General features: G+C 41.9%; 1 protein-coding gene across 2 annotated transcripts in view; it reads right to left on the reverse strand.

Annotated features, from left to right (window-relative positions):
* Positions 1-18797, reverse strand: part of PTPRR (protein tyrosine phosphatase receptor type R) — a 110717-nt gene that overhangs the window by 41232 nt on the left and 50688 nt on the right. For both annotated transcript variants that reach the window (XM_082241101.1, XM_082241102.1), the window contains exons 3-4: positions 2761-2874; positions 12-164 (exon numbers count right to left, since the gene is read on the reverse strand). In XM_082241101.1, coding sequence (XP_082097227.1) covers positions 12-164; positions 2761-2874 — 267 coding nt within the window. The remainder of the gene's footprint in view (positions 1-11; positions 165-2760; positions 2875-18797) is intronic.

Consider the following 18797-nt stretch of genomic DNA (forward strand, 5'->3'; position numbering starts at 1 on the left):
TGATTGCTTACCTCTGGAGAGACTTCGGTAATTCCAAACTGGGATAAACTGTGGTGTAGCACATTGATATTAAGAGATCTCAAGACTTCTTCAGACGGCAGTGTCTCAGAAACGCCTTTTCTGTTTACTGGTGATACAAAGAGCTCAACGCAGTTCTTCTTGCCCTAGCAGAATTGGAGAACATAAATATGAGCTGGATGCAGACCTCTAAAAAATCTCTACTAATAACAAAACATGGTACAATTCTATGATTTGCTCTTCTTACAAGTGTTCATGAGACCAGAGCTGGGTGAATTCCCCTCCGTTCAAATCAGAATTATTGGATTAAGTAGAATACCTACCAAACTGAGTCCAGTTGCTATTTAGAACATCCAAATGGCACTTCAGATGTTTTAAATTTCCTCTTCCTTATGCCGTGCTTAAAAGTCTCCAAATCTGGGTGCATAGTGATGATGTCATTGCTACGCACCAGGGCAGAGGAGCCTCTGGAAAAACCTAGAGTTCTCATGGGGACTTATCTGGGTCTATTTTATAGCAGACAGATTCCTGAGGACCTAGAATTTAAATCTCACATGGATCCAAGAGAATCAAATACCCCAAATCTACTAGTAGATTCACATGAATACTGGAATATGGTGCAGAGTGTGTCCATGCAGTGTCTGTGATATTAATCTGAGGTTGCAGCATCTATTAAGTGATGTTACAGTCAGTTATGTGGATGCAAATGTTTAGGAGTGAGTGAGGTGCAAGCCATCACTGTGAAGATATAAACCCCAAGGGCTGTATATAGAGGGTTTGAAATTCATGGATTAAATTTGGTGATTCACCTCCTTTCCTGATAATAGCTACTTATTTACAGTTTTCTAATGTGTCATGTTACCCTTAAGCAAATAATCTGAACTTGAATTCACACCATCAGAAAGATGCTACATCATACATTTGGACAACTTCAACTTCATTTAGTTTGCTCCAGCAAATTCAGACTGCCATGAAAACAGACGTTTCATCTCCCTCATAGGGGCACACATGACATGCTGTCAACCAACCACAAGTAAGTCCAGCCAGCTACAGGACCATGAACTCTCAAAGGCCAAAGTAGAACATGGAAAACTGATCTAGACATAATTGTTGTGAAGTTAATAAATCTAAAGGTGAAGCTCTCACTTTTGTGATTCACGTAACATTCCACGTGACATTTCTTCTGAGTCAGAAGTGGGATTGTGTTTTGCCAAATTCAGCCATGGCTGCTCCTCAGGCCATGTATGAGCTGTGCACATCCATCTTGTGTTGTTAAGAGGAGCATGCTGACTGTGTCTTATAATCCACACAACTAAATTTGGTTTTAAAATGAATCGTCCCTGATTGAGGCGATATACAGTGTGTTGTATGTGTGGAACACAATATAATGTCTATCACTGCTAACCTATTTCTGTGTTACAGTGCAAGGAAAATCTCTCCATCGGACCAGTTTCACCAGGTAAGTTCTGCAGAAGCGAACTGGTTAAGAACGGATGCAAAAATAACCAGAACTTTGTATATGCACTTCAGATATGTTGTGTTATATAGAGCAGGGCTGGAAAACTCCCTTTCAGCCCAAGGGCCACATTTTTAACTCCTGAGGGTCACCTGCCAATGGTGGGTGAAGCCATAGGCAAAGGCAGCCAGAGCAATTAACACTGATTTTTATTTTTGTGTGGTAGGCTAGTTTCTACACATACTCTCACATCCCTCTCTATCCTTCATTCAGACAAGCAAGAGACGGTATCAGAGTTGCAGGACACATTCCAGCCAGGTGACACTTCTGAGGGCTAGATGGAGAGTTCTGGAGGGCCGTATTCAGCCCCTGGACATGAGGCTCCCCACACCTCATATATAGAGAAAAGAAGCTCAGAAATGACCCTGCATGATCCTCCTTAAATTGGTGGGTAGATGTTCTCTTCTCAAAAATCTGGAGCAAACTTCAACTGCTCATTCATAATTTGATCATTGTTCTGCTAGATGTCTGCCACATGCCTGCTAACTACACAAGGAACCAGGATGGAATCAACTGAAGAGCTGTAGCTCAGTGGTGGATTACATGCCTTTATATAAACAAAGGCTGGGTTCAACCCCTGGCCATATTTAAGAGAAAGTCTCCTCTCTGAAAACATGGAAAGTGTCACCATTCAGCGGTGACAAAAACTGAACTAGGTGGGCCAGTGGTTTCACTAGAATTCGGCAGATTCTTACGAGCATTGGTGGGATACTTTTCCAGCCCAAATAGGAATTTGCCCAGGGGGAAGGTGTTGGGTGTGGTACTTCTCAACTCCATCATAGCCTCTCTGGGCACGGTGTCACTGAACCCACCCCTGGAAGATTTGCTACGTCCTACGGTAGACCTTGCACATAACCCGTTCACCATATCCAATGGCAATTCAAGATGCAAATTAAAGCTAGCTGGTTGGCCATGTGGAATGTGATCATGTGACTTGACCTTCTGATTCTACAGTGGTCAGGTTCTGGGGTAATTTTGGTGCTCAGGACAATATTAGAGAAAAAATTGTCTTTTTTCACACTCATGCAACCACAGTGGTATGTATAAACTGGGACTCTCTAGAGAAGAATGAGCTATATGAAAGAGCTTCAGTGGCTATCAGAAGTCACCCTTGCAGTCAGCAGTTAGGGGAAATTTTTTCACTGTTTAAAACTGTGCTGGGTTTTTATTCCCAGGACATGAAAGCTAAGAAATGCAAATTGTCACACAAAATGCTCACCACTTACAATGAGTCTGTTGATGTGCACTTGTTGTGGCAGCAGTCCTAAAGCAGCAGCTACTCCTTGGCGGAAAATCCGAAGCAATGTGATATTCAGCTTGTTTACATCCATTTGCAGAGTCTGCAAAACAAACCCCAAACAGACAAATGCTAATCTTGCTTGGAATACTAGGTTCCCTGCTAATGAATGACTTCGGTGAATTGTGCAAACGTTTTTCCCCAGGACAACGACAAACCTGCACCGGCTCTACCCGGAGGCAGAGGAGTTTAGGAGGGTCATGAAATGGCAGCAAATTGTTTAGTTATTTAATTTGTTATCATGAAGGACGTTGTGGGGGTTTCTGTTCAGGTGACCAAATAACACCCTGCGGTCCATTGTGCCTTGACCAGAGGAGGAGGCACCATTTGCTGTCCTGCCCACAATTAGCAAAACATGGCCCTGAAATCTGTGAAGCCAATGTGTGTTTTAAATCAAGAACAGGGGGGGGGGGCTGTTGTCATTTTTCAGGGCGGGCAAATTGCAGTGTGTTGAAGGCTGCTAATTTAAAGTGTGTAACATCTCATCTTCTCCCAACCTTCATTTCAAGGTGAGGTCACGGAACGTTAGAAGGCTTCTTTGGCTTGCAATCTTAAAAGCTTTACTCAGGAGTAGCCCCCCCTCCCAAGTCAATCAGAGCAAAAGCAGCAGGGTAGTAACCCCTCTAAAAGAAACAGCATTACATAAAATAAGCAAAGGTTTGTTTTTGATTACCATTTCACTTCCGAGGCATAAAGCAATTGAGTACAAAATTTGATGGCTTTGCATGCTTGTTTCCTGAGCTGTGGTCATTATGCTGAACATCCTTTTTACTGCCACTTCCCACATTCCTGATCTGAGCCCTGATATGCCTAGCATGTTCTCTGGCTGATCCTTGATGCCAATGAAGCCTTGCTGACTGCTCATTCACCCGCTGCGACTATTCCCATCAGCTACTAGTCTAAATGGTTCTCTAGAAAGAATAATCTGTTTTCTTAGGACTATAATGCACCCTTCTTGCCATGAAAGAACTCATCCTACTTTGTAAAACGTGCAACAGATTACACCCCCCCCCTAATCCAGCTGATCTTAATCAGGGCACATGCCGTAAGTCACCTGACATACATCATGCCCTCTTTTTGTCTGGAACAACCAGGCCTTGCCACGTGGAACCAGGCCTTTGCATGGGAAGTCAGAAATGTCTACCCCCTGGTATAGATTCTTGTAACTGAGCTTAAGTTGGTGAGACAGCAGCAGAAGGGAGAGGGCTGCCGCTTGTAGCAGTCTGGTTGTCTCTGCTGCATTTTTGCATTTTGAATCTGCTTGTAGTTATTATAGTCCCCATATGTTTCATTTTATAGTTGTGTTCAAGAATATAGCTTATCTAATTATTCTCTGCACTGCTCTAAAACATATAATTTTTAATAGCTTTTTTGCAGTTGATTTGTGATATTTTGGGGACATCGTAAACTGCTTAAGAGTTTTCCTTTGAAATGCAGAGTGGTATATAAATTACCTAAATAAAATAATGACCTAAATAACAATGCAAACTGCCCCTTTACATCTAGGGTATTCATAGAATATAAAAGCAGATCACGGGCACCGAGTGCACTCTGATTTATTTATTTTTTTAAGTCTCCAAAGTATTGCAGACACTTTTAATTCAACAGAGGAAGTGTTGAACTGTCCAGAGTCAGCTGACACTAATTAATCATATTATTCCTTGCTGATCTGTACTGTTTATCATTTACAGCACTTGTTCCCTAAGGGGAATGCAGTTTTGAATGTGTGGTACGTGCTGTCAGCCGTGACTTTGTATGCCTAAAGGAGCGGAAGGTAAGTCACCTTGGAGGGAACACGTTCCCAATGCAATCTATTAATCTAGCTACTGCAACTGTTAGCAACAGTTTCCAGGTTGCTGTGCTTCGGGCTATAAATGCAATGGTGTTATACTGTCAAGAGGGGCCTGGAAAGGTGGAGTTAAAAACAAAGAGGCCGTCAAGGTAAAAATCAGTGGCATCATGGAATCTGGCTGGAGTTTCTGTAGAAGAGACAGGAGGACAATTAGGTGATCTGAGAAAAGGAGGGAATTCACCATCCAAACTACAAGGCATATCTCTTATATGCAGGGGCATACATAGAGGTTAGGGATGTGGGTGGCGCTGTGGTCTAAACCACTGAGCCTCTTGGGCTTGCCGATCAGAAGGTCAGCGGTTCAAATCCCCCGCAACGGGGTGAGCTCCCGTTGCTCTGTCCCAACTCCTGCCAACCTAGAAGTTTGAAGTGCTCCAAGGCTCTAGGCTCCAAGTGCACACACAGACAGATGGATTGAAGGATAGGAGGAGGAGGAGAGATGTAGCTGAGCAGGCCTGACCCCGGTGGCTGTGGAAGAAGTCACTGGCAGAGCACAAAAGCTGCTCCTTGCCAAGGGCGCAAGGGATGGGAGGAATGCTGATATATCTCCTTGTTAAGGGTACAAGGAAGCCTAAGTACTATCTATGAAAGTTTATGGAAGCAATCTCAGTTAGTCTAGCATAACAAGGGAATCCACCGACCAGGGGAATTAGAAAGAATAGGGAGGTTCCCCACTTCAGATTTGGCCCTCCAACTCAAGCAGGAGGGCAGGGATAGTGGTGAATGTGTGTTGTGCTAAGCATGCATGCTTGTCCCTGCTCACGTGTAGGATTCTGAGGTAAAGTGGCCAGACTGTTGTATTGTCTCCTAACATCGCTCCTCCACAAGGGGATAATTATGGAATGAGGGAGATCTCCCCTCCCCGCTGCCAGGAGCTCTAACACAATTCAAATAAGGAACTGCTCCTTAAAAATGGCGCTTATGGGAAAGTCTCTCAGCCATGCCCTCTGTTCAGCCATGAGAGAAGGACAATGGACAACAACAGCAGGGCAACCATTGGTTGAGCAGAGTCAAGCAGCCAAGGAGGCAGAGGTGCCTGTGGCCTGCCTTCATCCACCACTGCCTCAGAGAATAAGCAGCTCCGCCTAGCTGGCTACTACCACCACTTCCTATGGTGGGTGCCTGGCAGCAAGCAACAGGTGTGTTGCAGGCAAGCAGTGACAAAAGCACCCTCAGGAACTGCTGCCTGAGGCAACTGCCCCACGCTGCCTCACAGACAGCCCGGCCCTGATGGCTCTCAGAGCTGTTGATAAAGAAGAATTCCAATACATAAAGACAGACATTTCCCTTACCTGAATAAAAGCCGTCGCTTCATTTTTTTTTTTGAAAATGGCCATTTTGACAAGCTAACCCGTTTATCCTTTCAGGCTTTGGCATTCTAGGCTAAGTCACAGAGGAGGGAAGAAAATATCCCAGAGATGTTTTCTTTAGATACAGCTTGATTTCAATACTTATGCCCAACTCTGCCTTGAAAAGTTTGCTCAGATCCCGCCATCGTTTGATTTGTCATTTCCTTCTGGGAGTGCAAACTAATTGAGCACAAAGTGGTGGGAAGCTGCTTGAAAGAACAGTCTGAGATATATTTCAAAGCCTCTTTTAAAAAGTTTCCACTCTTGCCGGGCGATTTTGGTTTCTCTTTTAAGCAACATGGAGTAATTGGCAAGCGTGGTCTCCCATAGAAGCAGATTGCTTATGATAAAGAGAAACATGAAGGGCATTGAGCCCAGTTGTACGTTTAGGCTGCCATTCTTCGCATGCTGCATGTGTAGGTATTAGGAATACTTTACAAACACTGTGAAATCTCGCTCCGACTTCTGAAAGATGCCTGCAGTCCTCGGAATAATGTCATCTTACAAGCGTGTTTAGCGCAGTAGCGTCTATTTAGATCGCTTTAATTCCCCCACCCCCAACAAATTATTTGAGTATTAAAATAGGAGGCCACTATTGCTGCGGCTACATTTATAAGCCTCAGCTCAATAACCCAAGGGATGCAAATGAACTTAATGCACCCATCCAGAGCTCCTGTATTGCTTCTCCTTTTGTGCAAAACGATGAACCAGCCAAGAAGCCAAAGTTTCCCATAGCTCTGAGGGATGACGAAACCAGGAACTATAGCAAATGGCTTCCAAGCAATTCAGGGTCTGGAATCCAGCTTTAGATCATGCCTTCGTGTTCCAGTTTGTTTGGACACCATTAACCATAGCTTCCCAGTTTGGGTATCAACAAGGAACTGCGGCTTCCTGGCTTCCTTTGTCACTCATGCGAACAGGGAACTGAAGTAGCTGCACATGGGCATTTAAGAACATATAATCACAGAACTGTAGAGCTGGGAGAGACTCTAAGAGTCATCTAGTCCAACTGCCTGCTAGCTCAGTTAATATTCTAATGGGAAGCTACCAATTTGCACTTACCAAAACAAAAACAATATAAAAAGTAAGTATGGTGCTTGAGTAACCTCTACTCACGTATATGGGGCACATTCTTGGAGAATAAGGCTATCAATGGCTAATGATGATGGTGATGATGATAATAAATAATAACAACAACAACAACAACAACAACAACAACAACAACAATAAAATTATACCCCACCCATCTAGCTGGGTTTCCCCAGCCACTCTGGGCGGCTCCCAACAGAATATTAAAAACACGACAAAACATCAAACATTATAAACTTCCCTAAATACCGTATTTTTTGCACCATAACACTCACTTTTTTCCTCCTAGAAAGTAAGGGGAAATGTCTGTGCATGTTATGGAGGAAATGCCTACGGGTGGCATGCCTACGGATTTTCCTCCTCTAAAAACTATGTGCTTGTTATGGTTGGGTGCGTGTTATCGAGCGAAAAATACGGTAGGGCTGCCTCCAGATGTCTTCTAAAAGTCAGATAGTTGTTTATTTCCTTGACATCTGATGGAAAGGTGTTCCATAGGGCGGGCACCACTACCGAGAAGGCCCTCTCTGCCTGGTTCCCTGTAGCTTCACTTCTCACAGTGAGGGAACCGCCAGAAGGCCCTCGGAGCTTTACCTCAGTGTCCAGGCTCAATAATGGGGGGGGGGGTAGAACAATGGCTATGTTCTACCTCCGCCAACACAGTCAGTGTGCCTCGGAATGCCATTGGCTAGGAATCACAAGTGCTGCTGCACTCGGGTCCTGCTTTGGGGCTTCCTGCATACACCTGGTTGGCCACTCTGAGAGCAGGAGGCTGGACTAAACGGGTCTTTGGCCCAATCCAGCTGGTTCTTCTGACTGCTGTCACGACACATGCAAGAACCCCCACTAAAATGAAAGGAGGCTTTCAGCAACCTCCGCTACCCGGAGATGGTGGGTGGACCCTGATGGCTCACAAACCCCAGGGTTTTATTTGGAACTTGAAATCCGCACTTCAATTTTTCAAGGAATGAACTTGAAAGCATTGTCTTCTGCTCCGCGAAAACAGCAAAGCAACAGTATCCATTTCTGTTTAAAACAGTTCTGAGCAGAAAGCAGATGGGATGCTTCCTTCCATGTAGCGCTAAAGAGCATAAACAGAGCCAAGGCATTATTCATTCATTATGGTTTGCTGGCGCCAGTAGGCACACTCCCCATGCTAGTCTGGAATCGGGCTGGTCTGCACGCTGACAGAGAAACTTAGATCTTAAGGTGGCGATTGCAGAACCCCCAAAGAAGTGGTGTTCAGTGGCCACCATGTCTTTGGCATAACCTTCGTAGGTCTCAAGGTGAATGAGTTTTTAACCGGCGGCCCAAAACCAACCAAGGTTGGCATCACTTAAACCTAGAGGGCATGGCACAGTTGGCACGTTAGTACTGAGAACCCCCTCTCGCATGCTTCCACACAGCAGATGCTTGGCAGATGTGGGCATCCTGGCTTGATTGGAACATCTGGGCTAGGTATAGGAGCAGGTATTCCACATAGAGCTTGACAGGTCCAAGCAAGTACCTTGGATTTGGCTTGGCCACTGCAAACTGGCAGCCACTGCAGCTTGTTCAGAATGAGTGTAATACGTTCTTGGCAAGCTGTCCTGGTGAACTTGCTGCAGTTTCCAAATGAATCCCAAAGGTGGTTCCATATAGAGTGCATTGCAATAACCCAGCTTTGAGGCTATATAGAGCACCTCTTTCCAGGATTCTGACCACGGGGAGAGGAGGGATGTTTGCCTATGCATGTATCTTTATGTCTCTAAGGGAGTCCCAGCCTCACTCAAGTTGCCTACACATTTCAGATAGGACACCCAGACATGATCACACCCAGAAGCTCTACAAGAGTCAGAAGTGTATATTTTGACACAAATTAATGAAATTAAAAATGGCTCTGTAAATCATGGTCTTTCTTTTTAACAACAACAACCCAGTTTGAAAGTTCAATTTCATGCAACACTTTAAAAAACGTCGGGAAAGAAATTCAAATTCAAGACTGCTGTCGCCACCATTTACTTTGGTGAACCTCCTTCCTCTTTCAACATAATGAATCACAGACCGGGCTAAACTTTATATTAGGCTTAGAGGCTGGAAGCCATGTGCAAACACCAGCTATTTAACTTCCTTCTAGTTGGGGTTGTTTACCTTGTACTTTGCCCCTCCGTTTGCCTTGTTTCATGAACTCTACAGATAAGAAAGTGAATGGAAAAGCGGGCGCTTCATTTAGCGGAGAGGAAGTGTTGCTTTTGGAGTTGCTGAATGCCTCTATTTTTCTTTCTGGGTACATTTGACAGGTGGCCTTTCTCGGTCTCCCTGGTTATCCTCAAGAAAGGTACCCAAACACCTGCTTTGCTTCAGAGGTAATAGGTTGAACCCAATGCTGTACAAGCAGAGTTTCACTCATGCCACAGAACTTCCATTTTCTCTCCTCCCCCTGCGTAACCCCAAAATACCGTATTTTCCACCCTATAGGGTGCACCGGCCCATAGGGTGCACTTATTTTTTGGGGGGGAATAAAGAAAATTCCCCCCCGAGCTTGCCGGGCTGGGGGCGGGGGAAGCCCGAGCTTCCCCCGACCCCAGCCCCCAGAACGGGTCCGGGAACGATGGTGAGGTTGCACTCAACCTCGCCATAGCTCCTGGAGCTTGCTGCTATCCGAAGCCCGGGGAGTGCGGCACTGTAGCCCGCTGCACACCCCGGGCTTAGGGCAGCTATCCGCAAGCCTGCAGCGGGTTGCAACACTTCGGGCTGCAAGCACCTATCCACAAGCCTGCGGAGCCTGGTGGGAAGTCCCGCCAGGCGCCGCAGGCTTGCGGATAGCTGCCCTAAGCCCGGGGTGCACAGTGCCGCACTCCCCGGCCTTCGGGCTGCAGGCAGCTATCTGCAAGCCTTCGGAGCCTGCAGGAGTTCCCGCCGGGCTCCACAGGCTTGTGGAGAGCTTCCTGAAGCCTGGAGAGCGAGAGGGGTCGGTGCGCACCTGCGAAAGCCTGCATTCGCCCCATAGGACGCACACACATTTCCCCTTCATTTTTGGAGGGGAAAAAGTGCATCCTATAGGGCGAAAAATATGGTATATGCTCTGGAGGGTCCCCCTCCAACCTTCCAGATCATATTTTGAGGGCGTGCAGAGGGCTGGAGGGGACAGAAGAGAAAATGAAAGCTCCACTGCGTATGCGAAAGTTCTGCACACTGACCAATTGTTCCATTTCCTCTTTTGCAGTCTCTGAAGGAAGATGAGAGACTGCCAATCCATGCTGGCAGTCCTGCTGTGACTGGCACATCACATTTACCACAGATTTGTCAAATAGCAATTCATTACCCAAACTACCACGGATTTTTTTTCTCATCCCTTAAAAAAAAAACTTCCCACAAATTTTCAATCAGAGCTAGGATTGTGTGGAATTTTCATTAAACTGAAAAGTGCTGTTCCAAGAGATCGAAAGTGGTCTGAGGGGGCAAAGTCTCAAAGGAATTTAAAAAAAAAACCCTTGTCTTCTGTTTTATGTGCTGTGGCTTTGGTTTGGAACTATATTTCCACTTAGGAACTAACTCATTTCCTGGTTTTTGAACTCCACTTACCTGGTCTTCCAAATTACCTCATGATACATGCATGACAACATAGTGTAGAAAACCTTTAGGGAAGTTTTTAATATTTAGTGCTGTATTGTTTTTAACACTTGATTGTAAGCCACCCAGAGTGGCTGGGGAAAGTCAGCCAGATGGGCGGGGTATAAATAAATTATTATTATTATTATTATTATTATTATTATTATTAACCTACAGTAACACAAGTCGGGTGGTGATTAATGGAGATTGTATGTATATGCCATCATGCTATTATTTGGTGACCCTACACTGCTTTGATAGCCATGGAAATAAAATGTCTGGCTGGAGTGGGGGTGGCTGAAAATAACAAGAAATTATGGACCCCTTCAGGTTATCTGTTTATTGAGATTTCTTCCTGATCTGCTTGCACAAAGCATTTGCTGAGGTTAGGTTATGTTTAGTCTTAATTGAGCATTGGTGCTAAATAGGGTGGTTATATGACTATGAGTATTCAAGCCGATTTGCTTGTGGCTATTTAGACATCTTCCCATTAATAATTCGACCATCTCATTCTTTTCAGTGCATTTCCCTACTACTTTTCAAACTGCAAAAAATCCCGCCCCATCTTGTCACCACTCCCAGAGTGGCACCCTGGGAGACCCACCCCCTCTGCCCCCCCCTTCCTACGTCTCTGTATACAGTGTCAGGATTTCAGCAGGAAGTTATGGGACATGCTCTGATTGGTGACAGAGCAGTATGTCCTCCGCAAAACTTTTGCAGGCCCAAACAGTATTGAAAGCTGCCTTGGTAAAATCTTTATGAGTGCACACAAAACACATGTGGAGAGGTGATCTCCCCTTCCTTGCTAATTTATAAACAATAATTTATAATTTATAATTGAAAATACCAAGACAAAGGCATGTAAAGCAACAAGTGTTTTGTTTGTAGACTTCTAAACTACCAATGGTTGGAGGGGTGTTCGAACGTTGGATGGATTTGCCCCTCTGTGAAACAATTTCCAAACAGAATATTAAACCCTACTTCATTTTGTTTGAATACATTAGATTAAGCATTCTACAAAACAAAGTTTCTCAGCACAATACTTTGGAATTCACCAGATGCTAAGGATATTAGATTATCCCTGAAAATACGGCATGCCATTGCAGAAGGTGGTCATTGGAGACAGGATAATGAATTACAGGGAATGGGGAATCATTTTATTTCAGACCATTTTTAAAATATATATATATAAACCATAATATTTAACAGAAGTTTTTGAATGTTTAATTTATATGTCAAATTAACCTTTCTCAGTAACAATGTTTAATTCTATTGAGGTATGGAAAAAGTAGTTATCCATATTGTAAAGGGTGAATGGGAATCATTCTGTGTCACTCCAATATGCTTAATAGCCTTACTGAAATCCTGGAGCCACATACAATACAAGAAAAATGCTTTAGTTGAGCTACAAATGACAGCATGTGCTTGCTTTACATGTTTTAAAGTTTTTAAAGGTATTTTTATTTTATTTTTTAATTGCATTGTTTTTATGCTCATGTTTATTTTTAACTGTATTGTTTGCCACCCTAGCCTTCTTTGAGATAAAGATTTGCCAAAACAAATAATACATTTTTTGGGGCGCAAACAGGAGCAGCAGCATAAATTAAATCATTTGAACACATTATGGAACACATGTGCTCAGAGACACAGACTGAAAATTGCATACAAATACAAAGAAAAATGCAGCATTCAAATGCATAGCCTGCCTATTTCTGAGAGTTGAAGAAAATGCTTTCCCCACTTTTGAGTGAAACCGTTTTTGAACTATAGGATTTATTTGAATGAAACAATAGCAAGGCTATGAAGGAAACCGTGAACCAATAGCTTCTTGAAAACACCTTGATGAGTATTTTGCAGGGCACTCAGGGGTCAGATGAAACGGCTTTGGGGGGGGGGGAGGTGTTACACTGAACCAAGTAAAGTGAAAGTAAAAATTTCACGCACACCCCCCCTCAGATTAATTTGCTTTCCTGTTATTAACACCATAGCAAACTCTAAACCACAGCTGATTTGAAGAGAACATTAAAGTGGAAAAACAATTATGCTCTTATTAAATTAGACACCTAAGAACTGGAAAACAGCACCTTTTAATCACTTGCGGTCATTTATCATCCTGGTGGCTAAAATGTAGCATTAACCACCACTGTATCAAAAATGCCCGAAGGCTGTATCTAATAAATAAGCATTATTGCAAGTAAATCCACCTGGAAGCCAATAGGGCTGGTTCACATGAAAAGATGGCTTTGATTGAGGTACCAGAAACGGAACACTTTCAAAAGGATGTGGCAAGGAAGTTTAGTTGAATGAAATGGTTAGAAACTGGGAGATATATCTGCACCCAGCTTGCAATATCTTGTTCAGGTTATTATTATTATTTTAGTTTAATAAACTAATGCAATCAAGCTACACGGTATGCTAAGCTTTTAAAAAACCGGGTTGCCCAAATTTAAAATCCAATACTATATCAAACCAGGTTTGAAGCCACTATAGTTGCAATCCTTTGCACACTTACCAGAGAGCAAGTCTCATTGAAGTAAATTGTGCTTGCTTCTGAGTAGATATGGATAGGATTGAACTGTAAAACCCATGATATTGCAGACACCGTAGTTCTTAGCCTTACTTAATATACAATTTGTTCTATTTTGTGGTTGTTGTTTTTAAGGGGCAGGGAGGTTGGGGGGGGGGAAGGAAAAAATGCAACATTGTACCTTGAATAATTTCCTGGCTTCTCTACTTTTTTCAGATCTGGCTGATGTCGCCACCTCCATGTGCAAGACACTGATTGTCTCATTTTCTCGTCAGGGTGTGATTCACTCTAACCACCCTGGTTTCTAAGCCAACAGAGAAATACAGAGCAATTCCCATTCAGTCCCTGTAAACTCACTGCCTGCATAACTGGTCCCAGAACTGCTGAGACCGGCTCCTTTGGGATGCAGCTCAGGTGCCTGTTCCTGATCCTGCAGTTTATCGGAACTGAAACACACAGAGACTTTTCACAAGAGGAAGATCTGGGGAAGGCACAGTGTTGAATAGTCTTCATGGCGTCTTTGATGAGATAGAAGCAACAACAGAACTAAAGATTCTGGACGGAGAAAATAAAGCACAGCCCGTCATTAACCTGCGCAAATTACTGCCACAATTTAGATTCTCAGGGCTCATCCAGACTTCCTTTTGTGCCATGTTTCCAGACACAGGTCTGTGTTTTAAAGTGTCATGTCCAAGTGTTTGGGTTTGTTGCTTGCTTTTTGCCCTGGCATTTCCCCCACGAAAACCTGCTCTTTACCACTGGATCGCAGAAAACGACAGTTCGCAGAAAACCCAAATTGCTGTTTGTTCCAATTCAATGTTAAAGGCAGTGCTTTTTTTCCTGGGGGGATGCAGGGGTAGGTACACATACCCTAAACATTTTGTGAATCTCAGTTTGGCCTCATTGAGCAGCAGTATTTCAATATGAGTAGGAAAATGCATACCCCTGAACATATTTTTTTAATAGAAAAAAGCACTGGTTAAAGATAAGTGTGGATGAGCCCTCAGAGTTGCTCAAGTCCATGTGGCAAGGGCAATGCCTCTCTGAACCACATGTTTGCACAATGTTCTTTATTTAACAAGTTTTGGGAGAAAGTGTTGGACTGTGTAACTATGACTGCAGAAAAAGTTAAATCTCGCAGGGGAGAATATCTTATTGAATTTTTAAATAATAATAATAATAAATTTTATTCATACCCTGCCCGCCCCGGCCAGAGCCGGGCTGAGGGCGGCTAACACCGATAAAATCGCAGTAAAAACAAAATAAGGGAAGGGAAAAAACCCCACAATTTAAAATACAGGTTAAAATGCAATTTAAAATGCAGCCTCATTTTAAAAGTAGCCGATAGATCAAGACCATAAGGGGAGGGCAACATAAGGGTCAGACCGAGTCCAAACCAAAGGCCTGGTGGAACAGCTCTGTCTTGCAGGCCCTGCGGAAAGATGTCAAGTCCCGCAGGGCCCTAGTCTCTTGTGACAGAGTGTTCCACCAAGTTGGGGACAGTACTGAATAGGCCCTGGCCCTAGTTGAGACCAATCTAACCACCTTGCAACCTGGGACCTCCAAAATGTTGTCATTTGTGGACCTTAAAGTCCTCCGCGGGGCATACCAGGAGAGGCGGTCCCTGCAGTATGGAAATTATCAATGGGAGAATGGAAATGGATTTTCCGTGCCCTAATGGTGGCCAAGAGATTGATATTGATGAACTGGAAAAAATAAAGATATGATACCCTTCAGTCAATGGACTGATGATACGACATCACTGGCAACTGAGGAACCGATTGCTTACAGGCACAGACTCTATATGGTTAAATATGGTAACATCTGGAATGAGTTTTTACAAAATGTAGTAGGCTACTAGCACTTACATAAGCACTAGGACAATAACACCATACCAATTTATACAAGAATGTGTGGGAATATCGTATCGTATCGTACCCCTCCCCACCTTCACACTATATAGAAGGATCTGGCAACTTCTGTTTCAGTGTATCTGAAGAAGTGTGCATGCACACGAAAGCTCATACCAAGAACTAACTTAGTTGGTCTTTAAGGTGCTACTAGAAGGAATTTTTTTATTTTGGGAATATCGTATATTGCTCTTTTGTGTGTATGTTTTCATTTTTATATGTATCTTTGTGGTTGTTGTTTTTCTCCCTCTCACTTTTCCTTCTTTTTTCCGTATCACTTTATTTCTTTTAAATGAAATCACCTTAATAAAATATAAATATTTAAAAATGAGTTACTCAAGTCCATTTATTTCAATAGGTCTGTTCTAAGCATGTCTAAATTTGGACATCACCAAGGATGTCTGTCAAATCTCTAGTGGAAGAATTGTCTACCACATGGGACTAAGTGCTCAATTTCCAGTTTGAGGCAACTTGGTTCTCTGTAGCAGTCCAATCTCTTCATCCTCTGCTTTTGGGCTTCCCAGAAGCAGGCAACTGTTAGATGCAGTGGAGCAAAAAAGCCCCTTTTCTATGCTAGCAGGACTCTTCTTATGAGTGGAGAGAGCCAGGTTCAAATCCCTTTTAACCACTCAGCTCACTGGGCAATGCTGGGCTTGTCACTCTCTCATTTTATTCAGAGTTGCTGTGAAGGTCAGATGGGGAGACCATAACCGTGTGTGGTGCTCTGAGCTCTTCAGAAGCCAAGGTGGAATAAAAGTTCATAAATACATAATAATAAATACGATTCATAAGTTAAACCATTAACAAAATATTTTGTTCTTGGTTGTATTTTGCCCTTTTTGCTGGATATATTCAATTTCTCTAAGGCACACAGCTGTGTAACTGTGTAGATTTGTGAAACTTCATTATCATGAATAGGGCTAATTTAAAATGTCCTTTAAGATTTGGAAGAGAATGGCTAAAAACAAATGGCTTGAATGATCAACGAAAGTCAACGCTGGACTGAGGGGGTGGCACGTGAACATTTCATTTTGAATGCCAGCAGAAGATTGGGAATTCGATCAAATGTTAAGGTATTATCGTGTTTCCTCCACCGGGAATTTTTCAGTCCTTTTTTTCTACATTCTGATGCTATTAACCTGTTCTAATTAATGAGGTGATTCCACACCTCAGTTGTTGCTGCTATCGTAAGTTTTTGTCTAATGTTTCTGCCTTTGTGGTGAAATGCCAAAGTAACTATGTCTTTAACAGAAAGGGGGGGGGGAAATATAGATTAAAAATATTCTTTCCTGAAAAGAGGAAAATAAAACCCAGTTTGAAAATTGTTGTAGCCTGAATAGGTGCCTCAGAAGTCAAACAGAATCCGTTTCGGAAGTCTATTCGACTTCCGAAACATTTGACATCCAAAGAGCAGCTTCTGATTGGTTGAAGGAAGCTCCTGCAGCCAATCAGAGGCAGTGGAAGACCCGTCAGACATTCGACTTTTTTTTTTTAATTTTTAACAATTTTTCAATTTATTATTATTTTTTATCATTAATACACATATAATACACATATACAAGCATACAAACATACATTTCATACAATCTTTAAAAATATTCAAACATACTTACACTCAAACCCACAAATAGTTCCTTTCCCCATCACCATCCACCGACCCTTCACCCCACCTTTGTGTTGACTTCCAATCTACTCAATTACAATATCTTTCCACTTCTATTACTTTCTTTCACACACCTTTACCCTAATTTCATACTTCTTTTTCTATTACACGTTGTTTTCCATCTTATTTGATATTTCAGTATTTGAAACGGAACTTGTTTATTCTAATAGGAGTTCTGATTTTTCGATATGATTTTGCAAGTATCTTTTAAACACCTTCCAGTCCCTATCTATCTTTTCTTTTGAAATCCTTCCAATTTCTTCCATTGTTTTGGATATATTGTAATACTCCAATAATTTGGCAAGCCACTCTGTTTTTGTCGGTATTATACCACTTTTCCAGTTTTTCGCAATCAATAGCCTTGCTGCTACTGTTGCGTATAAATATAAGGTCTTATCTTCTTCCTTTAGGCTTCCTGGTACTATTCCCAATAAAAAGCCTTCTGGTGTTTTCCTAAATGAGTATCTAAACATTTTTTTCATTTCATTATATATTATTTCCCAAAATTGTTTGATGTTTAAACAATTCCACCATATATGTATCATAGTACCTTTTCCCGTGTTGCATCGCCAGCAGATATCACTACAGTTTTTATTCATTTTTGCTATTCTTTCAGGTGTTAAATACCATCTATGTTGCATTTTAAGGTAATTTTCTTTCAGTATATAACACATGGTGAATTTCATATCTTCTTTCCACAATTTCTCCCATCGTTCAAACATAATATTTTTCCCAATGTCTTGCGCCCATTTAATCATTGATGCTTTAACCAGTTCATCCTTTGTTTCCCACTCTAAAATCAGATTATACAATTTAGATATATTTTTTGATTTTTCTTGTATTAAATATTTATCGAATTTTGATATTTCTTTTTCAAATCCTAACTTTTTGTCTTTTGCTAATCTATACTTAATTTGAATATATTGAAACCAATCACTAATATGAGCTTTAATTTCTGTGTAGTCCTTTAATTCCAATTCCCCGTTTTCTTCCTTTAATACAGTTTTATAGGTAGCCCAATTTTCTTTCATATTTAATTTTTTCACTGCGACAATTTCTGCTGGTGATGCCCACCAGGGAGTTTTCGGTTCTAAAAGTCTTTTATATTTCTCCCATATTTTATATATAGATTTTCTGATTATATGCCCTAGGAAGCCTTTATGTACTCTCACTTTTTCATCTATTAAATAGGCATGCCATCCAAATCTAGTCTCTACTCCTTCTAAATCCAATACATCCGAGTCATCTAATTTGATCCATTCCTTTAGCCAGGTCAGACCCACCGCATCATGATATAACTCCATATCTGGGAGACCAAATCCTCCTCTCTCCTTCTTATCTATCATTATTTTGTGTTTTATTCTTGGTTTTTTTCCTGACCATATGAATTTAGCCAAATCTCTTTTCCAGTTATTAAAACATTTATCTCCTCCTAGTATTGGGATACTTTGAAATAAAAACATCATCCTTGGTAATATGTTCATCTTTATTACCGATATTTTCCCTAGTAAGGAAAGATTTAATTTTCCCCATACTTGCAAATCATTTTTTATTTCATTCCATGTTTTCCCATAGTTCTCATTACTTAAGTCTATAGTATTTGTTGTTAAATTTATTCCAAGATACCTTATTTTCTTTTTAATTTCCAATCCTGTAATTTCTTGTAATTTCACTTTATCTTTTTCTTCCATATTTTTCACTAGTATTTTGGTTTTCCCATAGTTTAATTTGAATCCTGCTAATCTGCCATATTCGTTTATGCATTCCAATATTCTAGGTGTACATTGTAGGGGATTTTCTGTTGTGATCATAACATCGTCTGCAAAGGCTCTTAACTTATATCTTTTTTCACCAACTGCTATTCCTCTTATTTGGTTGTCCTGCCTTATTTTCTTTAATAGAACCTCTAATACTATTATAAATAACATTGGGGATAGGGGGCATCCTTGTCTTGTACCTTTAAAGATGTTGATTTCTTCTCCAAACTC

Source organism: Podarcis vaucheri (genome assembly GCF_965113315.1).
Source record: "Podarcis vaucheri genome assembly, chromosome: 10".
Lineage (NCBI taxonomy): Eukaryota > Metazoa > Chordata > Lepidosauria > Squamata > Lacertidae > Podarcis > Podarcis vaucheri.